Source organism: Lolium rigidum, chromosome 2 (genome assembly GCF_022539505.1).
Source record: "Lolium rigidum isolate FL_2022 chromosome 2, APGP_CSIRO_Lrig_0.1, whole genome shotgun sequence".
Lineage (NCBI taxonomy): Eukaryota > Viridiplantae > Streptophyta > Magnoliopsida > Poales > Poaceae > Lolium > Lolium rigidum.
In genome coordinates, this window is record NC_061509.1 from 119,782,668 (window position 1) to 119,806,613 (window position 23,946).

The window sequence follows — 23,946 nt, forward strand, 5'->3', positions numbered from 1 at the left end:
TGCATTTTCATATTTTAAACTTGTTTAAATCATTGTCAAACCTAGGATTTGACCAAGATACAAATGGGTGGGCACAAAATACAAAAAAAAAATAGAAAGATGAAAAACCAAATCACATAGTCTTCTTATGTTATATCGTAAGCATTCAAGTTGATAAACAAGGTCTAGATATATCCAAACCATACAAATCATGTATCTACCCCTGTCAATCTTATGAAGTCTAGCATGAAGATAAGTCGTTTTGGGTTTCAAACATGGAAATTTCAAGAACATCCCAAAAGCTTCATTTTAGAGTGACTAAGAAGGATACAAACTTCCCTTTTCATTATCATGTTTTAAACTTGTTTAAATCTTGGTCAAACCGCCTAGGATTTGACCAAGATTCAAATGGGCATACAAATTTAGAGTAAGCATTCTTATGTCATATATATAGTAAGCATTAAAGTTGATAAACAAGGTCTAGACATATTCAAACCAGACAACTCATGTATATATCTACCCCTAACCCTAAACTCTGTCTTATGAAGTCAATCATGAAGAGAAGTGGTTTTGGGTTTCAAACATGGAAATTTTAAGAACCTCCCAAAAGCTTTATTTTAGAGTGACTAAGAAGGATCCATGCTTACCTTTTCATTTTCATATTTTAAACTTGTTTAAATCTTTGTCAAACCTAGTATTTGACCAAAAGATTCAAATGGGTATAAAATTCATAAAAAATCAGAAAAATGAAAAACCAAAGCATATAGTCTTCTTATGTCATATAGTAAGCATTCAAGTTGATAAATTAACAAGGTTTTGACATATTCAAACCATACAAATCATGTATCTACCCCTAACCCTAAACTCGGTCGATCTTATGAAGTCTAGCATGAAGAGAAGTCGTTTTGGGTTTCAAACATGGAAATTTCAAGAACATCCCAAAATCTTCATTTTAGAATGACTAAGAAGGATACAGACTTCCCTTTTCATTTTCATGTTTTAAACTTGTTTAAATCTTGGTCAAACCGCCTAGGATTTGACCAAGATTCAAATGGCCATACAAATTCAGAAAAAATCAAAAGAATGAAAAACCAATGCACATAGCATTCTTATGTCATATATATAGTAAGCATTAAAGTTGATAAACAAGGTCTAGACATATTCAAACCAGACAACTCATGTATATATCTACCCCTAACCCTAAACTCTATCTTATGAAGTCAATCATGAAGAGAAGTGGTTTTGGGTTTCAAACATGGAAATTTCAAGAACCTCCCAAAAGCTTTATTTTAAATTGACTAAGAAGGATCCATGCTTACCTTTTCATTTTCATATTTTAAACTTGTTTAAATCTTTGTCAAACCTAGTATTTGACCAAAAGATTCAAATGGGCATAAAATTCATAAAAAATCAGAAAAATGAAAAACCAAAGCATATGTTCTTCTTATGTCATATAGTAAGCATTCAAGTTGATAAATTAACAAGGCTTAGACATATTCAAACCATACAAATCATGTATCTACCCCTAACCCTAAACTCGGTCGATCTTATGAAGTCTAGCATGAAGAGAAGTCGTTTTGGGTTTCAAACATGGAAATTTCAAGAACACATCCCGAAAGCTTCATTTTAGAGTGACTAAGAAGGATCCATGCTTATCTTTTCATTTCATGTTATAAACTTGTTTAAATCATGGTCAACCCTAGGATTTGACCAAGATTCAAATGGGAAGAAAATTAAAAAAATTAGAAAAATGAAAAACCAAAGTACATAGTCTTCTTATGTACGTCATATAGTGAGCATATTCAAGTTGATAAACAAGGTTTGGACATATTCAAACCATACAAATCATGTATCTACCCCCTAACCCTAAACTCTTTCTTATGAAGTCAAGCATGAAGAGAAGTGGTTTTGGGTTTCAAACATGGAAATTTCAAAAACCTCCCAAAAACTTCATATTAGAGTGACTAAGTAAGAAGGATAGAGGCTTCCCTTTTCATTTTCATGTTTTAAACTTGTTTAAATCTTTGTCAAACCTAGGATTTGGCCAAGATTCAAATATATGGGCATAAAATTCAAAAAAAACAGAAAAATGAAAAACCCAAGCACATAGTCTTCTTATGTCAGATAGTTAGCATTAAAGTTGATAAATAAGGTTTAGATATATTCAAACCAGACAAATCATGTATCTACCCCTAACCCTAAACTCGGTCTTATGAAGTCTAGCATGAAGAGAAGTCGTTTTGGGTTTCAAACGTTTAAGCCAAAAGCGCCTTTTCAAATATTTCAAACTTATTCAAATTTGGTTCAAATTTGAAAGACATACAAGTTATAGCACACATAGTGCATACATTTTCACACATACTGCACTAGATAGATGCTAACCCTATAGTTTGAGGCCATTTGGATGAGGTAGAAAAACTTCTTGGATTTGAATCGTGTTGCTCGAACCCCGTAGTTTGATTTTTTTTGAACCTTGATCTGTAGTACTGGCCAAAACCCTAGTTTAACCTATTTAATTATAGATTCGTATATCGATTTTTCTACCTTTTTATTATTACTATGCAGCACATGTGTGTTTGCCCGTCTAGCTAGTGAAACTCGGAGGAAGAGGGATCACTCGGAAGGACAGAAGAAGGGAGAGCATTATGGTGTCTCCCCTTTTTCGGGTGACGATGTTGACTATTGTGCAGGGTTTGTTAGTGAGCAGGAGGTGCGAGCGAGCGAGCGAGTCGAGCGAGGCCGAGAATGAGAGAGATTTGTTTTTTTTTGTGTGAGAGGGACAACCGAAGGATCCTGAAGGACCCAGAGACTTCCAATACGCATCCTAATGCGTCTTCTCTTGACAAAGAAGATGGCTGGGAGTTTGCGTACCTATTGCACGTGACTTGTGCTCACTGAAGTGTGGGACCTCACGCGTGGGCACCACACGTAAGTGACAGACCTGTTGGTGTAAAAACTCGGTTGATTATTATAGTGCATTAGAACAAAGTTCCCTATGGATTCAAGCGTAGGAAATCCAAGTTAACTCATTTACATGACATTATTTTTTCCATGAAGCAAAGTTAACACATCTATCAATTGGTACATTTTGGAGTGACTAAGAAGGATCCAGGCTTACTTATTCGTTTTCACGTGTTAAACTTGTCTAAATCTTGGTCAAACCTAGGATTTGACCAACAAGATTCAAATGGGCAGAAAAATAAAATAAAAACAGAAAAATGAAAAACCAAATCACATAGTCTTCTTATGTCATATAGTAAGCATCTATTATATAATTAAAACAACAAATAAACAACGGCTTAGATTGAGCAGCAATAAAGCAACGGTACAGATTGGAATAAAAAAGTAGCGTTAAGAGAACACGATAGAATATGCATGCGACTCAAACAAACGTGTATCCTACTCCAAAGGACGTGTTTCTTTTGGACTCCTCGAAGGACTCTGCGGATCAAGATGCATCTTAACTAAACCGTGGCACCCCAGCCTTTTCTTCCCATCTGATTGACATCAACACAGCGCGCCGCCTTCCAAAATAGATTGGTCTCCTCTTCATCTTCTCTTCATCTTCATCCAGCAAGCATGCACAAAGATTGGATCTATGGCAAGAGAAGCGTCTCCTGGATGATCGATGTGGTTGCAGCATGCTCTACTGGATCAGGCATGAAGCATACGTACATGCTTTGGATATAAAGAAGTTGAAGACAAACTACTGTGAAAATCGATTGGAAAATTGATCGGATGGACATGGCGGATTCTGTCCGGCCGTCCGGCGTACGTTCGTCGGCCTCTAGCGCAACTGGTACGATTACGCCGGCGCAGGCAGTCAACCACACAGTCCCGACGATGCTTAAGCCGCTGTCTCAGCTGCGCCCGACAGCCTCTACTCGAAGCCGTTTGGCGGCCTCTAGGGCAACTGTTGCGCCAGGCCGGCGCGGGCAGTCAATCACGCCGCCATAGCGATGCTTAAGCCGCTATCTTAGCAGCACGCGGCAGCCTAGGCTAGAAGCCGTGTACTTCTAATTAGAACATGTTGAAGCGGTCGTGGACTTAGCCGGCATAGAGAGGAGATTGACAAGGCATCATACAACAATATACTCACATCGCGCGTTTAGCAGTAGCAGCAGCAACCAGGTACGCTTGATTAAATGGTGCTATACATGAGATCTACCGGTTAGCAGCTAGCCCATACCATTTTTCTTTGTCAAATTAGCTCACCTGTGTGTTTGTGACAACACAGTGTAATTCGGTAGATGAGACATTCGGTCAATTATACAATTTCTTGCATAGGCCAACGTGTTTAAATTTCCTTTATGGAGTCCACTTGATTAAGAATCAATGACTAAATACCAGCAATTACATTTGCAGATTATCGACGACTCAGGAGTTGTAGATGTGGACGGCAGTCGGGCGAATATGGGGATGGAAGCTCTTACAAATATATATACAATACCTCTGATGAACTCCACGACAGATGATCCTGGCCTGCGTATACAACAAGTCGATGGCAAGCAAACTCGATAGCTATCAGGCGAGAATTAAACGACAGATTTTGAAGATAACGCGATTGTTAGGAAGATCGATGGCACAATGGCAGTATGGAATTGGCAACAGGCAGTACCACGGTGGTTTGCGTCAGTTGGTGCTCAGTCGAGTTTCATTAGGGTCCAAATTCATGAACTAAATGTTCAGACGGACTGCCCAATGCACCAAGTTGACTCAAGCAGGTTTGGTTATCTTCTTGAGCTACCATGTTGTGCATGCATTGTGTATAGATGATCCGGGTAATGTATAAAACTATATACGACAGGCTTTTTACTGAAATAGATTAGTTGTATGTTTAAGTTGGACTCAAAATTTAACTTTATTTTATAGAAACAAGGCCAAATAAGAACCACATGAAAGTTGTTCTATTTATGTGTAAAATGCTTTAAATAAAGTGGATTATATTTCAAAATTAGCACTTTTAATAATGTGCATAACCTAAATAAAATTTTGCTGGAAATTTTGCAATTAGATTTTTTTACATGTAGTGTCGAAATCTATAATTAAGTAATTAAAAAATATTAGCATTTGCAGTAATACAGAATATAAAACTAAAATAATTTAGCTATTTAAATACCCGTCGACATACATGCATAATGTAGTGGAAAAACATGTTTCAAAAATAGAACACTGAGTAGAGGATGCATGAACCGGCAGTTGCTCATGTGGTTTGCTGGAGTTAAATATTATGTGAGACATGCATGTATATAAAACCATTCAATCGATTGTATAGTGTGACGTTGATTCGTAGACTAAAAATATAGGAATTGGAAAATATCCAAAATATGACACTCTCCTTCCATTTGATTCAAAAGAATGACGGATAGAAAATGGAGGAATTTTTTCTCTGTGTTAGATTTCAAAGGCATAACAAAATAATTGTACGACTCTAAATAAAGCTGTTTTACATTCTATGTATGCACAAAAGGAACGAGCGGAATATATATGTTGCATGGTTATGACATATCCGTATCTTTGCATATATTTATCTTTGATTTGACTATGTTTCTTAAGATTCCGGTGTTTTTCGTATTCTTACGAATCAAATAACTATTTTTCAAAAAATCACTATATTCTTGCAACCATCTATTTCGCACTTGCAATTATGTCCAATTCATGCATTTTACGGATCTTTACGGATCAAACAGACCCTAAGTGTGAAAAATAGATTTATTTTTCTTTCAAGAATACACCCTGGGGTGTTATATTAATCATATAGAAGAAATGCCAAACCAAACCCCGAAAGCTCCCCTTGCACCGTTGCCGTCCAAGAATAGCGAGGAGGCGATACACCAAGCCCTTGAACTACATCATGCCCGAAAAGGGAAGCTCCTGAAAGTCCGACCCTAACTTCAAGTTGGCGTAGATCAACACACTACCCGCCCTTGTGCGCCTAAGAGATGGCGAGTGAATGGAGGGACTGAAACCAAACCAGAGAAGGCTTCAAGCACGTAACCTCTCCAACGGTGTACATTGCGCACGGAAGCTCACGCTCTAAGTGGTGGCAAAATGGATTTTATAGAAAATAATGAGGTTAGGATCAAGAAGACAAGTGACAGAGAAGAAGAGAGAAGGATATGATTATGAAAACGTTTGGTGAATATACATGGATAATACATTGCTTCGGATATATAGGAAACTATAGTAAAATAAGAATTCATGGAATAATTTGAAGGTATGATATTGTACAAACAAAATTTAAATCTGTTGCAACCAATGATGAGGCTATTAGAGGAAGAGGACACAAGGTTTAGCTAGAAGACACCGATATTGTGATTTAATTATAGAAAATAAATATCTACTATACTAAACCTTAACCACTTCGGTTTTTCTCATAATTTTGGATTATTTTTTGGATTAATGTGCAGCTGACACGTACATGGTTTTCTGGTTGATTTTGGTTGTGATTCTTCTGTGTGCGTAACTGGTGTCCTCTTGCACTTCTTTTTATTCCTTTCCTTTGGTGTGAGCTGCAGTTTCTTTGGGCTTGTGTAGACATAGCAATATTGGTTAATGTGGGACCCTGAACATGTGGTGGTGGACTGGTGGGCTCTGGCGCCGCTTTGACCTTCTGTCTCTTCACGTGCCTTTTCTTAATAATAACTCTGGAAGTCCCCAGATAAAAAAACACTCTGGAAGTCTCCAACCAGCTCACGTCTTGCAGATCTTTTCTTTCCTCTCTCCGCACCACGAAGGCTACGAGACGGACGAGCTCCCGCACGCCACAGCCGCCGTCCTCGGGTCTGGTGAGGAGGTGCTCCGCCCCTGCCGCCCACCTCCGTCTCCGTCTCCATCTCCGCCCCTTCGCCTCCACTGCCGCAAACTCTAGCCATAATCCCTATGTCTTCGAATCCCACTCCTTTTCTAGATTTCTGAGACGAGGACGAGTTTGAGGGGATCCCTGCCTCCGAGCTCCAAAATCCGACGCGTCCTCCACCACGCCAGATCCCTCTGACGTGGACGAGGCCCAGGTGGTGCCGGCCTTGCCAAGGAGCTCGGCCGAGCTCCTCCGAGTGTTCTCAACTGAGATTGCATGCGTCAGCTTCCTTGCGATAAGAGAGGAGGTGGCCTAGCAGCGGCAGATTCAGGTCGAGCACGCTTTGGATTGGTGGATGATGACGATGATGATGACCAAATCAACGAGCAGGTTAGTTCTCCCCGACCATCTTATTTTGTCATTCTATTCATCAGCTCCTTAGTTCCATGTGGGTCTGCAAGTTTGTGAGTTCTGGTCATTTTCACGGTTCCAAACAGTTTTTTAGATTTAATACAAGATTTGCCAATAAGCATTGTGTTCTCTGATGATGCACGGATGCAAATTTCTAGCAATGCCTGGACGAGATCCAGATAAGGACGATCAAGCGGCCTGATGCGGCAGCGGCGACACCTGCTCCGTTCGCGCACAGCGCCATGAGGTCTCAGATCTCCGGCGAGATCATGGTGGCAGCTAGGCCTACTCACCAGCCCCACCAGGCGGAAGCCTCGGTGGTTTCTGTCGTGAAGATGGAGCCGAAGTGGCCCTCAAGCCACCCTCCATCTTCAAGGTAATAATCAGTCCATTTTGATTTGCCCGCAAAGAGTTGTTTGTTGATTAGTATTACCATGTGTTTACCTTCATATTGTCATATAGGGATGAAGCACTCTTTTTTGTGAATTTGGAAGATCTTGCTGTAATCCAAGTATTGCACCATAGTTCAATCTTTATCCCCTTTCTTTTTCACTGTGTTCACTGTTGATTAACTTTCGCATGATGTAGACTCATATCTTTTTTCAAACTCACTCTGGTTCGTTGGGTTGTAGTTATGATTCTAGCATACTGTTGCCTAAAATTTTCCTTTTTGCATTTATTTATTTATGTCTTACTATGTACTTAAGCCAGGTGTCATGTTATCCCTGCTTCTTTTGTTTCTTTCTGCATAACATTTTATTAGAATTGTCAAAAGATTGCATTTATTGATGCAGGAACTATGGAGAGAAATTGGTTGGGATGAGCTTGAACAGGACAATGTGCTATTGCAACTGGATGCGGATTGCCTCAATGTTTACAGGAAGAAAGCAGAACAGACTAGAAAGGAAAAGGCAAGCCAACTTCAAGTCATATCTTTGGGTGAAGTAGATATAGAAAAAAAATCCCTTTTTGCTCTCAGATCATTTTATCAGAATTTTCTAAAGATTGCATTTCTTGATGCAGGAACTATGGAAATAAATCGGTCAGGATGAACTTGAACATGACAGTGTGCTATTGCAACTGGAGGAGGATTTCCTCAGTGTTTACAGGAAGAAAGCCGAACAGACTAGAACGGAAAAGGTAAACCAACTTCAAGCCATATCTTTGGGTGAAGTAGATATAGAAAAAAAAATCCCTTTTTGCTTTCGGATAGCGTGAATCCTTTTCTAGGGTGAAGTAGATTGCATTTCTTGATGCAGGAACTATGGAAATAAATCAGTTATTGTTGTTGCTGATAGAATGTCATTCAAAGTGCATGTTTTGCAATGAGAAGATGATGAACCTGAATGTACTAGAGATGTACTATAAAAAGGAAGAAGAAAATAAATGATAAGTAGTAAAGCAAACAGTCGGGGCTTACTAATTAGTTTGATAAGAACTCAAGATCGTTGTCATCATCTGCATCTTTGTGATGTAATACACTATTTCCAGGCTTACATACACAGATTAACCATTCCTTTTGATAAAAACATTGGAAACTGAAAGACTATTCTTTCTCATGATCTGCCGCTTCGCAATATTCTTGATAGGATTAATTTTAGGTCTTAAACCCCAAGTATTACTTAAGATTCCCTTATGTTACAAGGTATGTTAATTAGCTCTTCATTCAAATTTCAGACTTTGCTGATTTTCTTTTCATGTGCAGTCTAGACAGTTGCTCAAATATCTATGTACCTTCTCATATAATCATCATGATGATACCTTTAATAGTCGCATAGTGTTTGTTCTGTTTCTTTTGAGCATATTTTGGACGTGTGTTACTGACAAAATTTATGAAAATTTCTTTTTTACTTTTCTTTTAGATTATAATAAGGTGCACTTGTTTGCGCAAGATGGAGCTTTATAGAAGAACTGCAAGATGGGGTCTCATAGAAGAATTGAGCACTCAGAGTATTTCATACTAGCATTTAGATTTACAAAAATATGATAAACTTTTTCTGGGTTCAATTTTCTAAGACTATAGTTGATGCTAACCCTTCTAGAATAAGATAGAGAATGTTCGGACCACTCGTGAAAAGTATACTGACATTACCATTAAGATTTATTCAGATCTGATATTATCTGGTTTAGTTTTATAATATTATTTATTTGGTACTATTTGTTGTGTCCATGTTCTACTATTTTTCATGGACATACCTCACAAAGGTTATTTCTGTGTTTTCTTTGTTTCCATTCATCTACATGGTGTTATCTCGGTTCATGGTAAATAAATGACATGTATTTCGGTATTTACCTCGAAAAGCTATCTGCTAGCGGCCAATATTCCAAAAAAAAATTTGGCAATTGCATTAGTTCAAACTTCATCTATGTTCGAACAAAATGTACGGAAGGTAAGTTCATCATACATCTTAAGATTATTTTTAATACAGATGAAAAATAGCTGGTTGGTTGATCTTTCTACATGTTTGTCACCTTTCTTTCCTGCATTTTACATGCGTTTAGCATCCAAGATTTCTTTAGTTTACGCATCAGACAAATGCACTTTATCTGTAGTCTGCTACAAAAGTAACCATGAAGAAAAAACTACATTTTTTTTGTATAATTTGGTTGCCACCAATAAGATGGCCACTAATTTAGAGTTTATTATCTCATGTCTGCACTACTTGCTAACCTTACTGAGAAGCATCGAGAACATATTTTTGCTGATAAATCAGACATATGCAACTATGTTTCCAGTTCTTAATTTACTATATAGTTTTGGTTAGTCTGAGTATCCTAAATGTATTGTTCTGAATATTGCATAAATAGACAGTTCTCTATCTAAAACAAAGCTTGAAGATCACCCATGTTTGTTTGTCTAATTTTTATAGAGTTTTAGTTGCTTCACACAGAAACAACCATAAAGACACTTCTGATTTTGGGAGCTGCACACAGAAACAAGCATCAAGAGGACTTTCTTTTACTGCTCATCCGAACATGTACAACTTTGTTTTTATTTCTTATTTTACCATGTAGTTATCATTTGTTCGATCACCGTAAATGTACTGGTTCTGAATATGGTGTAAATAAGTAGCCCTCAAAGTAAGCTTGGAAGGTCACCCCTGTTCTTTTTTGTCTATGGAATGACACACGGGTGGTGCATGTGTAACAAAGAGAAAGGATTAACGGGAAAAAGAGAAGAGGTCACCTTTAGTGATGTTCTTGCTGTTGAAAACTTCGGCAATTTGTCTCAGGGCAGACCTGATAGCATGGTGATGACATCCTACAGCACTCACTCTCAAATGACTTATTGCTGATAATGAGCTAGGACGCCAAGCTGGTAGTCAAATACTCTGAGTAGGTGGAGAAAATCTGCTCCTTTTTTGTACATAGCGCGTGCTTGCCCAACTCTGATTCGCTTGCATCGGGGCTTCAGACTCCTCCTGAATCGTTAGGATGTAAGTAAAGGAAGATGCATTTCCCGTGACCCTGCATCGATCAGCGGTGGTGGCCTCCGAATTTGGGAGGAGGGGAAAGCTGGCCGTCGGGCCAAAGAGAGAAAGGGGATCCCATTGTCCTGCTTGCTGCGCTGCGGTCCGATGAGACAACGAATTCAGTAGTGCCCATTCCAACCCAGGGTCATCAGCAATAGCGTGGTGCGCTGCCGTCTGCTAGAGTATGAAGCTCATGTATCCATTGAAGCTAATCCTCTTATCGGTCTTGAGAGCTGGAAAGAATGAAGACCAAATTCGGTGACGGGCTTGCCAAGAAACATAGTAACTAATGTATTATGATGGTTGAAGAACGGAACATACCATCGAATTTTCCATTGGTGGTGTAGAGGAAGAAGTTGGCATCGTATACGCCGAGCAGTGGCATGCGGCCCTCGCGTGCATAGCAGCGAAGCGAGGCACTGACGATCCCCGTGACCGATAAGGCCTCATCGATCAGGAACCTTGCAGGCCTGCGCTCCCGAAGACGGTGACCATCACCAGCACGTGTGCTCGACTGCCCGCCGGCTTGCGCGGGGCTCAAATTCCTCAGCTCGCCCAGCTCGAGATTCCACAACACTGGACCAGAGGGAGACGGCGGAGTGGCGAGATCTGTAGACAGGAGGGTCGGAGGGCCAGAGGAACATGAGCGCAACCAGAGGTCTCGCCACACGGCTCAGATTTCATCGGCTGCTTCAGTTCTTGCTCAGCTCGAGTTCACACCGAGCAATTGGGGAAGAATATGGAAGCGAAAAGCGGACATGAGGATGTGTATCGTACAGAGAAGAAGGATACGTACGGGGTTGTGTTTCTACAGGGTTCTTTTTTTGGGTGGAAAATGCCTAAGCTGGGGGTGCAGGGGGACTTCCGTAAGATGGTTCTAGGCGTGAGGGTCAAAAACGTCTCCTCCTTTACACTAGGATTTTACTCTTAAACTTCCAAAAAGAAAATAGGAACTTCTCCTCCTTTACAAAATTGATTTTCAGAAATGGCTAATTAAAAAGCAATATTACTTCATAAAAGCATATGCAAAACTAAACAGATCATAGTAGGGGACGCTCTGACTGAAAGTAGTGTGTAACAATATTTAGACATGTTTTTTTTTCTGATCCCATAAAATTTAATCAGTGGGGCACATCAATTGAAATAGAACGCAACACAATCCAACGAAAATGCCCCCAATAGTAGAAAGAGAGAGGGAGCAAGATAAGGAGAATAATAGAAGGAGCAAGCACACGATCCTACTGCACAACACAATCATCTTCCCACGAACAACAAACAGTGCTACATGGCATCAGCATCTCGGCATGAGTACCTTCGTACTGGGTCCGCAGCTGCAAAGACAATGGTAATATCAATAGAAATATGATTCTCGGGCTTACAGTGGCAGCAACAAAAAGATAAAATAAACAAGTGACTAACTCTTGAGCAAGAGCAGAATCCTATCGCAACATGTACCAACAAAATGAAGCTTCGATTTATTTGGACCAACATACCTCTCTTACCAGTTGGGATTCTTTAGATTCACCAGATTACATTTATGTGTCTCTTTTATTCCCACTAATTTACTTGATCCTCAAGATTAGCCTTTTATGCACATAATTTCAATGTATGATTTATCAGATTTTATTATCAACTATCTTAAAGCTTATTGTTTAACAACAAAATATTTTAGTATGGTCTTAAAAATACTAAAACCATCATATCAAAGCTGGCGCGGCGTGCCGCCGTGCCCATCCATTGCTAGTTACTTTTAATTAGACACCAGGGACCAAAGGAAGCAATAGCATAGAATATGAAGGTGCATATATTAGTCTAAAATCCTATAATTTTTTAGGGCGGACCAAAATGCTTCACTCCTCTGTGATTTCACATCAAAGTCCTAACGAAAAACATAATACATCTCACAAATTTTCTTACGAAGTTCCAAAATTTTAGAGCATAATTTAGTTTCATATTATAACCCATTAGAAAAAAAACATTGAGAGAAAACAATAGCAAATCTAGCCGCGCTAATGCGCGGGTCACCCTGCTAGTTAAAGATGATAAACAAGGTCTAGACATATCAAACCATACAAATCATGTATCTACCCCCTAACCCCTAAACTCTGTCTTATGAAGTCAAGCATGAAGAGAAGTGGTTTTGGGTTTCAAACATGGAAATTTCAAAAACCTCCCAAAAACTTCATTTTAGAGTGACTAAGAAGGATACATGCTTCCCTTTTCCTTTTCATGTTTTAAACTTGTTTAAATTATCTTGGTCAAACCTAGGATTTGACAAGATTCAAATGGGCACCAAAATTAAAAAAAACAGAAAAAATAAAAACCAAAGCAAATAGTTTTCTTATGTCATATAGTAAGCATTAAAGTTGATAAACAAGGTCTAGACATATTCAAACCAGACAAATCATGTATCTATACCCCCTAACCCCTAAACTCTGTCTTATGAAGTCAAGCATGTGAAGAGAAGTGGTTTTGGGTTTCAAACATGGAAATTTCAAAAACCTCCCAAAAGCTTCATTTTAGAGTGACTAAGAAGGATCCATGCTTACCTTTGCATTTCATATTTTAAACTTGTTTAAATCATTATCAAACCTAGTATTTGACCAAGATACAAATGGGTGGGCACAAAATTCAAAAAAATCGGAAAAAATGAAAAACCAAATCACATAGTCTTCTTATGTCATATCGTAAGCATTCAAGTTGATAAACAAGGTCTAGATATATCCAAACCAGACAAATCATGTATCTACCCCTGTCGATCTTATGAAGTCTAGCATGAAGAGAAGTCGTTTTGGGTGTCAAACATGGAAATTTCAAGAACATCCCAAAAGCTTCATTTTAGAGTGACTAAGAAGGATCCATGCTTACCTTTTCATTTCATGTTATAAACTTGTTTAAATCATGGTCAACCCTAGGATTTGACCAAGATTCAAATGGGCACAAAATTTAAAAAATCATAAAAATGAAAAACCAAAGTACATAGTCTTCTTATGTCATATAGTAAGCATATTCAAGTTGATAAACAAGGTTTGGACATATTCAAACCATACAAATCATGTATCTACCCCCTAACCCTAAACTCTGTCTTATGAAGTCAAGCATGAAGAGAAGTGGTTTTGGGTTTCGAACATGGAAATTTCAAAAACCTCCCAAAAGCTTCATTTTAGAGTGACTAAGAAGGATCCATGCTTAGTTTTGCATTTCATATTTTAAACTTGTTTAAATCATTATCAAACCTAGGGTTTGACCAAGATACAAATGGGTGGGCACAAAATTCAAAAAAAATAGAAAAATGAAAAACCAAATCACATAGTCTTCTTATGTCATATCGTAAGCATTCAAGTTGATAAACAAGGTCTAGATATATCCAAACCATAGAAATCATGTATCTACCCCTGTCGATCTTATGAAGTCTAGCATGAAGAGAAGTCGTTTTGGGTTTCAAACATGGAAATTTCAAGAACATCCCAAAAGCTTCATTTTAGAGTGACTAAGAAGGATACAGACTTCCCTTTTCATTTTCATGTTTTAAACTTGTTTAAATCTTGGTCAAACCGCCTAGGATTTGACCAAGATTCAAATGGGCATACAATTCATAAAAAATCAGAAAAATGAAAAACCAAAGCATATAGTCTTCTTATGTAAAGTAAGCATTCAAGTTGATAAATTAACAAGGTTTGGACATATTCAAACCATACAAATCATGTATCTACCCCTAACCCTAAACTCGGTCGATCTTATGAAGTCTAGCATGAAGAGAAGTCGTTTTGGGTTTCAAACATGGAAATTTAAAGAACATCCCAAAAGCTTCATTTTAGAGTGACTAAGAAGGATACAGACTTTCCTTTTCATTTTCATGTTTTAAACTTGTTTAAATCTTGGTCAAACCGCCTAGGATTTGACCAAGATTCAAATGGGCATACAAATTCAGAAAAAATCAAAAGAATGAAAAACCAATGCACATAGCATTCTTGTGTCATATATATAGTAAGCATTAAAGTTGATAAACAAGGTCTAGACATATTCAAACCAGACAACTCATGTATATATCTACCCCTAACCCTAAACTCTATCTTATGAAGTCAATCATGAAGAGAAGTGGTTTTGGGTTTCAAACATGGAAATTTCAAGAACCTCCCAAAAGATTTATTTTAGAGTGACTAAGAAGGATCCATGCTTACCTTTTCATTTTCATATTTTAATCTTGTTTAAATATTTGTCAAACCTAGGATTTGACCAAAAGATTCAAATGGGCATAAAATTCATAAAAAATCAGAAAAATGAAAAACCAAAGCATATAGTTTTCTTATGTCATATAGTAAGCATTCAAGTTGATAAATTAACAAGGTTTGGACATATTCAAACCATACAAATCATGTATCTACCCCTAACCCTAAACTCGGTCGATCTTATGAAGTCTAGCATGAAGAGAAGTCGTTTTGGGTTTCAAACATGGAAATTTCAAGAACACATCCCAAAAGGTTCATTTTAGAGTGACTAAGAAGGATCCATGCTTACCTTTTCATTTCATGTTATAAACTTGTTTAAATCATGGTCAACCCTAGGATTTGACCAAGATTCAAATGGGCAGAAAATTAAAAAACTTAGAAAAATGAAAAACCAAAGTACATAGTCTTCTTATGTACGTCTAATAGTAAGCATATTCAAGTTGATAAACAAGGTTTGGACATATTCAAACCATACAAATCATGTATCTACCCCCGAACCCTAAACTCTTTCTTATGAAGTCAAGCATGAAGAGAAGTGGTTTTGGGTTTCAAACATGGAAATTTCAAAAACCTCCCAAAAACTTCATATTAGAGTGACTAATTAAGAAGGATACAGGCTTCCCTTTTCATTTTCATGTTTTAAACTTGTTTAAATTTTTGTCAAACCTAGGATTTGGCCAAGATTCAAATATATGGGCATAAAATAAAAAAAACAGAAAAATGAAAAACCCAAGCACATAGTCTTCTTATGTCATATAGTTAGCATTAAAGTTGATAATAAACAAGGTTTAGACATATTCAAACCAGACAAATCATGTATCTACCCCCTAACCCTAAACTCGGTCTTATGAAGTCTAGCATGAAGAGAAGTCGTTTTGGGTTTCAAACGTTTAAGCCAAAAGCCCCTTTTCAAATATTTCAAACTTATTCAAATTTGGTTCAAATTTGAAAGACATACAAGTCATAGCACACATAGTGCATACATTTTCACACATACTGCACTAGATAGATGCTAACCCTATAGTTTGAGGCCATTTGGATGAGGTAGAAAAAAATTCTTGGATTATAATCGTGTTGTTCGAACCCCGTAGTTGGAATTTTTTTGAACCTTGATCTGTAGTACTGGGCAAAACCCTAGTTTAACCTATTTAATTATAGATTCGTATATCGATTTTTCTACCTTTTTATTATTACTATGCAGCACATGTTTGTTTGCCCGTCTAGCTAGTGAAACTCGGAGGATGAGGGATCACTCGGAAGGACAGGAGAAGGGAGAGCATTATGGTGTCTCCCCTTTTTCGGGTGACGATGTTGACTATTGTGCAGGGTTTGTCAGTGAGCAGGAGGTGCGAGCGAGCGAGCGAGCGAGTCGAGCGAGGCCGAGAATGAGAGATATTTGTTTTTTTTTGTGTGAGAGGGACAACCGAAGGATCCTGAAGGACCCAGAGACTTCCAATACGCATCCTGATGCGACTTCTCTAGACAAAGAAGATGGCTGGGATTTTGCGTACCTATTGCACGTGACTTGTGCTCACTGAAGTGTGGGACCTCACGCGTGGGCACCACACGTAAGTGACAGACCTGTTGGTGTAAAAACTCGGTTGATTATTATAGTGCATTAGAACAAAGTTTCCTATGGATTCAAGCGTAGGAAATCCAAGTTAACTCATTTACATGACATTATTTTTTCCATGAAGCAAAGTTAACACATCTATCAATTGGTACATTTTGGAGTGACTAAGAAGGATCCGTGCTTACTTATTCGTTTTCACGTGTTAAACTTGTCTAAATCTTGGTCAAACCTAGGATTTGACCAACAAGATTCAAATAGGCAGAAAAATAAAATAAAAACAGAAAAATGAAAAACCAAATCACATAGTCTTCTAATGTCATATAGTAAGCATTAAAGTTGATAAACAAGGTCTAGACATATTAAACCATACAAATCATGTATCTACCCCCTAACCCCTAAACTCTGTCTTATGAAGTCAAGCATGAAGAGAAGTGGTTTTGGGTTTCTGATACGTCTCCGACGTATCGATAATTTCTTATGTTCTATGCCATATTATTGATGATACCTACATGTTTTATGCACACTTTATGTCATATTCGTGCATTTTCTGGAACTAACCTATTAACAAGATGCCGAAGTGCCAGTTCCTGTTTTCTCGCTGTTTTTGGTTTCGTAAATCCTAGTAACGAAATATTCTCGGAATTGGACGAAACGAAGACCCGTGGGCCTATTTTGCCACGAACCTTCCGAAGACCGAAGAGCATACGAAGTGGGGCCACGAGGTGGCGACACCACATGGCGGCGCGGCCCAGGTGGGCCCGCGCCGCCCTGTGGTGTGGGCCCCTCGTTAGCCCCCCGACTCGCCCTTCCGCCTACTTAAAGCCTCCGTCGCGAAACCCCCGATGCGAAAAACCACGATACGGAAAACCTTACCGAGACGCCGCCGCCGCCGATCCCATCTCGGGGATTCTCGGAGATCTCCTCCGGCACCCTCGCCGGAGAGGGGATTCATCTCCCGGAGGACTCTACACCGCCATGGTCGCCTCCGGAGTGATGAGTGAGTAGTTCACCCCTGGACTATGGGTCCATAGCAGTAGCTAGATGGTTGTCTTCTCCTCATTGTGCTTCATTGTTGGATCTTGTGAGCTGCCTAACATGATCAAGATCATCTATCCGTAATACTCTATGTTGTGTTTGTCGGGATCCGATGGATAGAGAATACCATGTTATGTTAATTATCAAGTTATTACATATGTGTTGTTTATGATCTTGCATGCTCTCCGTTACTAGTAGAGGCTCGGCCAAGTTTTTGCTTTTAACTCCAAGAGGGAGTATTTATGCTCGATAGTGGGTTCATGCCCGCATTGACACCTGGGACGATGAAAGAAAGTTCTAAGGTTGTGTTGTGCTGTTGCCACTAGGGATAAAACATTGGCGCTATGTCCGAGGATGTAGTTGTTGATTACATTACGCACCATACTTAATGCAATTGTCCGTTGCTTTGCAACTTAATACCGGAAGGGGTTCGGACGATAACCCGAAGGTGGACTTTTTAGGCATAGATGCAGCTTGGATGGCGGTCTATGTACTTTGTCGTAATGCCCAATTAAATCTCACTATACTTATCATGTCATGTATGTGCATTGTTATGCCCTCTCTATTTGTCAATTGCCCGACCGTAATTTGTTCACCCAACATGCTTTTATCTTATGGGAGAGACACCTCTAGTGAACTGTGGACCCCGGTCCATTCTTTAATACTCGAAATACAAATCTGCCGCAATACTTGTTTCTACTGTTTTCTCTCGCAAACAATCATCTTCCACACAATACGGTTAATCCTTTGTTACAGCAAGCTCGGTGAGATTGACAACCTCACCGTTTCGTTGGGGCAAAGTACTTTGGTTGTGTTGTGCAGGTTCCACGTTGGCGCCGGAATCTCCGGTGTTGCGCCGCACTACATCCCGCCGCCATCAACCTTCAACGTGCTTCTTGACTCCTACTGGTTCGATTAAACCTTGGTTTCTTACTGAGGGAAACTTGCCGCTGTGCGCATTACACCTTCCTCTTGGGGTTCCCAACGGACGTGTCAACTACACGCATCAGTTTCAAACATGGAAATTTCAAAAACCTCCCAAAAACTTCATTTTAGAGTGACAAAGAAGGATACATGCTTCCCTTTTCATTTTCATGTTTTAAACTTGTTTAAATTATCTTGGTCAAACCTAGGAATTGACCAAGATTCAAATGGGCAGAAAATTTAAAAAATCAGAAAAATGAAAAACCAAAGTACATAGTCTTCTTATGTCATATAGTAAGCATATTCAAGTTGATAAACAAGGTTTGGACATATTCAAACCATACAAATCACGTATCTACCCCCTAACCCTAAACTCTGTCTTATGAAGTCAAGCATGAAGAGAAGTGGTTTTGGCTTTCAAACATGGTAATTTCAAAAACCTCCCAAAAGCTTCATTTTAGAGTGACTAAGAAGGATCCATGCTTAGATTTGCATTTTCATATTTTAAACTTGTTTAAATCATTATCAAACCTAGGATTTGACCAAGATACAAATGGGTGGGCACAAAATTCAAAAAAAACAGAAAAATGAAAAACCAAATCACATAGTCTTCTTATGTCATATCGTAAGCATTCAAGTTGATAAACAAGGTCTAGATATATCCAAACCATACAAATCATGTATCTACCCCTGTCGATCTTATGAAGTCTAGCATGAAGAGAAGTCGTTTTGGGTTTCAAACATGGAAATTTCAAGAACATCCCAAAAGCTTCATTTTAGAGTGACTAGGAAGGATACCGACTTCCCTTTTCATTTTCATGTTTTAAACTTGTTTAAATCTTGGTCAAACCGCCTAGGATTTGACCAAGATTCAAATGGGCATACAATTCATAAAAAATCAGAAAAATGAAAAACCAAAGCATATAGTCTTCCTATGTCATATAGTAAGCATTCAAGTTGATAAATTAACAAGGTTTGGACATATTCAAACCATACAAATCATGTATCTACCCCTAACACTAAACTCGGTCGATCTTATGAAGTCTAGCATGAAGAGAAGTCGTTTTGCGTTTCAAACATGGAAATTTCAAGAACATCCCAAAAGCTTCATTTTAGAGTGACTAAGAAGGATACAGACTTCCATTTTCATTTTTATGTTTTAAACTTGTTTAAATCTTGGTCAAACCGCCTAGGATTTGATCAAGATTCAAATGGGCATACAAATTCAGAAAAAAATCAAAATAATGAAAAACCAATGCACATAGCATTCTTATGTCATATATATAGTAAGCATTAAAGTTGATAAACAAGGTCTAGACATATTCAAACCAGACAACTCATGTATATATCTACCCCTAACCCTAAACTCTGTCTTATGAAGTCAATCATGAAGAGAAGTGGTTTTGGGTTTCAAACATTGAAATTTCAAGAACCTCCCAAAAGCTTTATTTTAGAGTGACTAAGAAGGATCCATGCTTACCTTTTCATTTTCATATTTTAAACTTGTTTAAATCTTTGTCAAACCTAGGATTTGACCAAAAGATTCAAATGGGCATACAATTCATCAAAAATCAGAAAAATGAAAAACCAAAGCATATAGTCTTCTTATGTCATATAGTAAGCATTCAAGTTGATAAATTAACAAGGTTTGGACATATTCAAACCATACAAATCATGTATCTACCCCTAACCCTAAACTCTGTCGATCTTATGAAGTCTAGCATGAAGAGAAGTCGTTTTGGGTTTCAAACATGGAAATTTCAAGAACATCCCAAAAGCTTCATTTTAGAGTGACTAAGAAGGATACAGACTTCCATTTTCATTTTCATGTTTTAAACTTGTTTAAATCTTGGTCAAACCGCCTAGGATTTGACCAAGATTCAAATGGGCATACAAATTCAGAAAAAATCAAAAGAATGAAAAACCAATGCACATAGCATTCTTATGTCATATATATAGTAAGCATTAAAGTTGATAAACAAGGTCAAGACATATTCAAACCAGACAACTCATGTATATATCTACCCCTAACCCTAAACTCTGTCTTATGAAGTCAATCATGAAGAGAAGTGGTTTTGGGTTTCAAACATTGAAATTTCAAGAACCTCCCAAAAGCTTTATTTTAGAGTGACTAAGAAGGATCCATGCTTACCTTTTCATTTTCATATTTTAAACTTGTTTAAATCTTTGTCAAACCTAGGATTTGACCAAAAGATTCAAATGGGCATAAAATTCATAAAAAATCAGAAAAATGAAAAACCAAAGCATATAGTCTTCTTATGTCATATAGTAAGCATTCAAGTTGATAAATTAACAAGGTTTTGACATATTCAAACCAAAAAAATCATGTATCTACCCCTAACCCTAAACTCGGTATTATGAATTCTAGCATGAAGATAAGTCGTTTTGGGTTTCAAACGTTTAAGCCAAAAGCCCCATTTCAAATATTTCAAACTTATTCAAATTTGGTTCAAATTTGAAAGACATACAAGTTATAGCACACATAGTGCATACATGTTCACACATACTGCACTAGATGCTAACCCTATAGTTTGAGGCCATTGGATGAGGTCGAAAAAATTCTTGGATTAGAAATGGGGTTGTTCGAACCCCGTAGTTGGATTTTTTTGAACCTTGATCTGTAGTACTGGGCAAAACCCTAGTTTAACCTATTTAATTATAGATTTGTAGGTCGATTTTTCTACCTTTTATTATTACTATGCAGCACATGTGTGTTTTCCGTCGAGTGAAACTCGGAGGAAGAGGGATCACTCGGAAGGAGAGAAGAAGGGAGAGAATTATGGTGTCTTCCCTTTTTCGGGTGATGATGTTGACTGTTGTGCAGGTTTTGTCAGTGAGCAGGAGGTGCGAGCGAGCGAGTCGAGCGAGGCCGAGAATGAGAGAGATTTGTTTTTTTTTGTGTGAGAGGGAGAACCGAAGGATCCTGAAGGACCCACAGACTTCCAATACGCATCCTGATGCGTCTTCTCTTGACGAAGAAGATCGCTGGGAGTTTGCGTACCTATTGCACGTGACTTGTGCTCACTAAAGTGTGGGACCTCACGCATGGGCACCACACGTAAGTGACTGGCCTGTTGGTGTAAAAACTCGGTTGATTATTACAGTGCATTAGAAAAAAGTTTCCTATGGATTCAAGGGTAGGAAATCCAAGTTAACTCATTTACATGACATTATTTTTTCCGTGAAGCAAAGTTAACACATCTATCAATTGGTACATTTTGGAGTGACTAAGAGGATCCAGGCTTACTTATTCGTTTTCACGTGTTAAACTTGTATAAATCTTGGTCAAACCTAGGATTTGACCAAGATTCAAATGGGCATAAAATTAAAAAAAACAGAAAAATGAAAAACCAAAGCACATAGTCTTCTTATGTCATATAGTAAGCATTAAAGTTGATAAAGAAGGTCAAGACATATTCAAACAAGACAAATCATGTATCTACCCCCTAACCCTAAACTCTGTCTTATGAAGTCAAGCATGAAGAGAAGTGGTTTTGGGTTTCAAACATGGAAATTTCAAAAACCTCCCAAAAGCTTCATTTTAGAGTGACTAAGAAGGATCCATGCTTACCTTTTTATTTTCATATTTTAAACTTGTTTAAATCTTTTGTCAAACCTAGGATCTGACCAAGAGATTCAAATCGGCATAAAATTAAAAAAAAAACTCAGAAAAAGGAAAAACAAAAGCATATAGTCTTCTTATGTCATATAGTAAGCATTAAAGTTGAGAAACAAGGTCTAGACATATTCAAACTATGCAAATCATGTATCTACCCCCTAGCCCCTAAACTCTGTCTTATGAAGTCAAGCATGAAGAGAGGTGGTTTGGGGTTTCAAACATGGAAATTTCAAAAACCTCCCAAAAGCTTCATTTTAGAGTGACTAAGAAGGATACAGGCTTCCCTTCTCATTTTCATGTTTTAAACTTGTTTAAATCTTGGTCAAACCTAGGATTTGACCAAGATTCTTCAGATAAAAATTAAAAGAATGAAAAACCAAAACACATAGCATTATTCTTATGTCATATAGTAAGCATTCAAGTTGATAAACAAGGTCTAGACATATTCAAACCAGAAAAATCATGTATATATCTACCCCTAACCCTAACTAAACTTTGTCTTATGAAGTCAAGCATGAAGAGAAGTGGTTTTGGGTTTCAAACATAGAAATTTCAAAAAACCCCAAAAGCTTCATTTTAGGGAGACTAATAAGGATCCATGTTTACCATTTTATTTTCATGTTTGTAGCACCCTACCTTTTAAATAAAGGTAAGATACCTGTGTATAGTGCTATTCCCAGGATCACTGATAGCACACACATTACAAAATATAGTAATCATTGCAATAGTATCAAATTTACTACAACGTAGATCCACAGGGGATAAAATAAAGTCTTACAAATTGCATAGTCACTTGGACTAGCCAAAAAATAAATATTCAAAGCAAACACAGCGGAAATAAACTTCAATGAGCCTCCATCATCTCCATGCGCCACAGGCAGACATGTTGGAATGTAGACTCGAGATCCTACTAGTACTCCTCTTCAAAATAACCTGCACGTTTGAATATGCAGCCCCACGAATGGAGGTCAGTACAATGATGTACTGGCAAATGACACTTATATGGTGGCAGTTTTTAGGCGTGACTATCTACATGATATTTGGCTAGTGGAGTTTTGGCAAATTTGCATAAAGCCAATTTTATCCTACATTTTATTTAAAACAAAACATTTTGAAAATCTTTGAATGACATTATGAAATCACACCATGGTTAAATCCTCCATGGGTTTTAGAATAATCACATGGTTACATCTCCCATGAGTTTTCCAAGGTTGATCAATTTTAAATACATTCAGAAAAGGAGACACTAGTAGGAAAAGCCTCATCAGTGGCGCACCAAAAATGGATTCTGTGGCGCATGGGAGGTGCGCCACAGAAACATCGCCACAAAAATAAGGTTTCTGTGGCGCACCTTCCCATGCGCCACAAAATTAAGGTTTCGTGGCGCACGTGTTCCTAGGTGCGCCACGTAAAAGCGTGCGCCACGGAATTGGTTTTCGGTGCGCCACGTAAATTGCTTGTATTATACTCGATTTTGTGCTGCCTCGCTATACACATGCAGCTTATACACAAGCAATATACGGAGATACAAGTTATATACAAGCAACATTCGGATATAATATAAATATCATGTACATTGCACAGATATAACATAGACATCATCATCACATTACTTAGAGCCCGATCGAGATACATATATAGTGGCAATTAAGTGTCAAATGTTTTGCATACAACTCTTAATTCATACAAAATTCACAATTTCGAGATACAAAGTAGTCTTCATCCGGTTCCTCCTTTGCTCCCTCATCTCTACCCACCAGGCTCGCTTGCATCGGGGTCCTTCATCCAGCTTCCTACTATGATGAAAATGGAAGAAAGTGAGACCAACAAGTCCGATGCACAAGAGAAATGGAATAAATGCCTCATAAATTGTTGGTCAACAC

At 38.1% G+C, this 23,946-nt stretch overlaps 1 protein-coding gene across 3 annotated transcripts; it reads left to right on the plus strand.

Moving 5' to 3' along the window:
* Window positions 1–6,732: 6,732 nt before the first annotated feature.
* Window positions 6,733–10,385, plus strand: LOC124692285. Of its 3 annotated transcripts, none has more exons than XR_006999456.1 (5): window positions 6,733–7,168; window positions 7,348–7,565; window positions 7,984–8,100; window positions 8,213–8,834; window positions 9,052–10,385. XR_006999456.1 is itself a non-coding variant. In XM_047225626.1 (5 exons), the coding sequence occupies exons 1-5, from the start codon at window positions 7,055–7,057 to the stop codon at window positions 8,225–8,227; spliced, it is 513 nt and encodes a 170-aa protein (XP_047081582.1). In that variant the 5' UTR covers window positions 6,733–7,054; the 3' UTR covers window positions 8,228–10,385. The 3 variants fall into 3 exon arrangements, 2 of the variants coding, with proteins under 2 accessions (XP_047081582.1, XP_047081581.1); XM_047225626.1 differs by adding an exon at window positions 7,652–7,700 and having other exon boundaries at window positions 8,213–10,385; XM_047225625.1 differs by having other exon boundaries at window positions 8,213–8,329.
* Window positions 10,386–23,946: the final 13,561 nt, after the last annotated feature.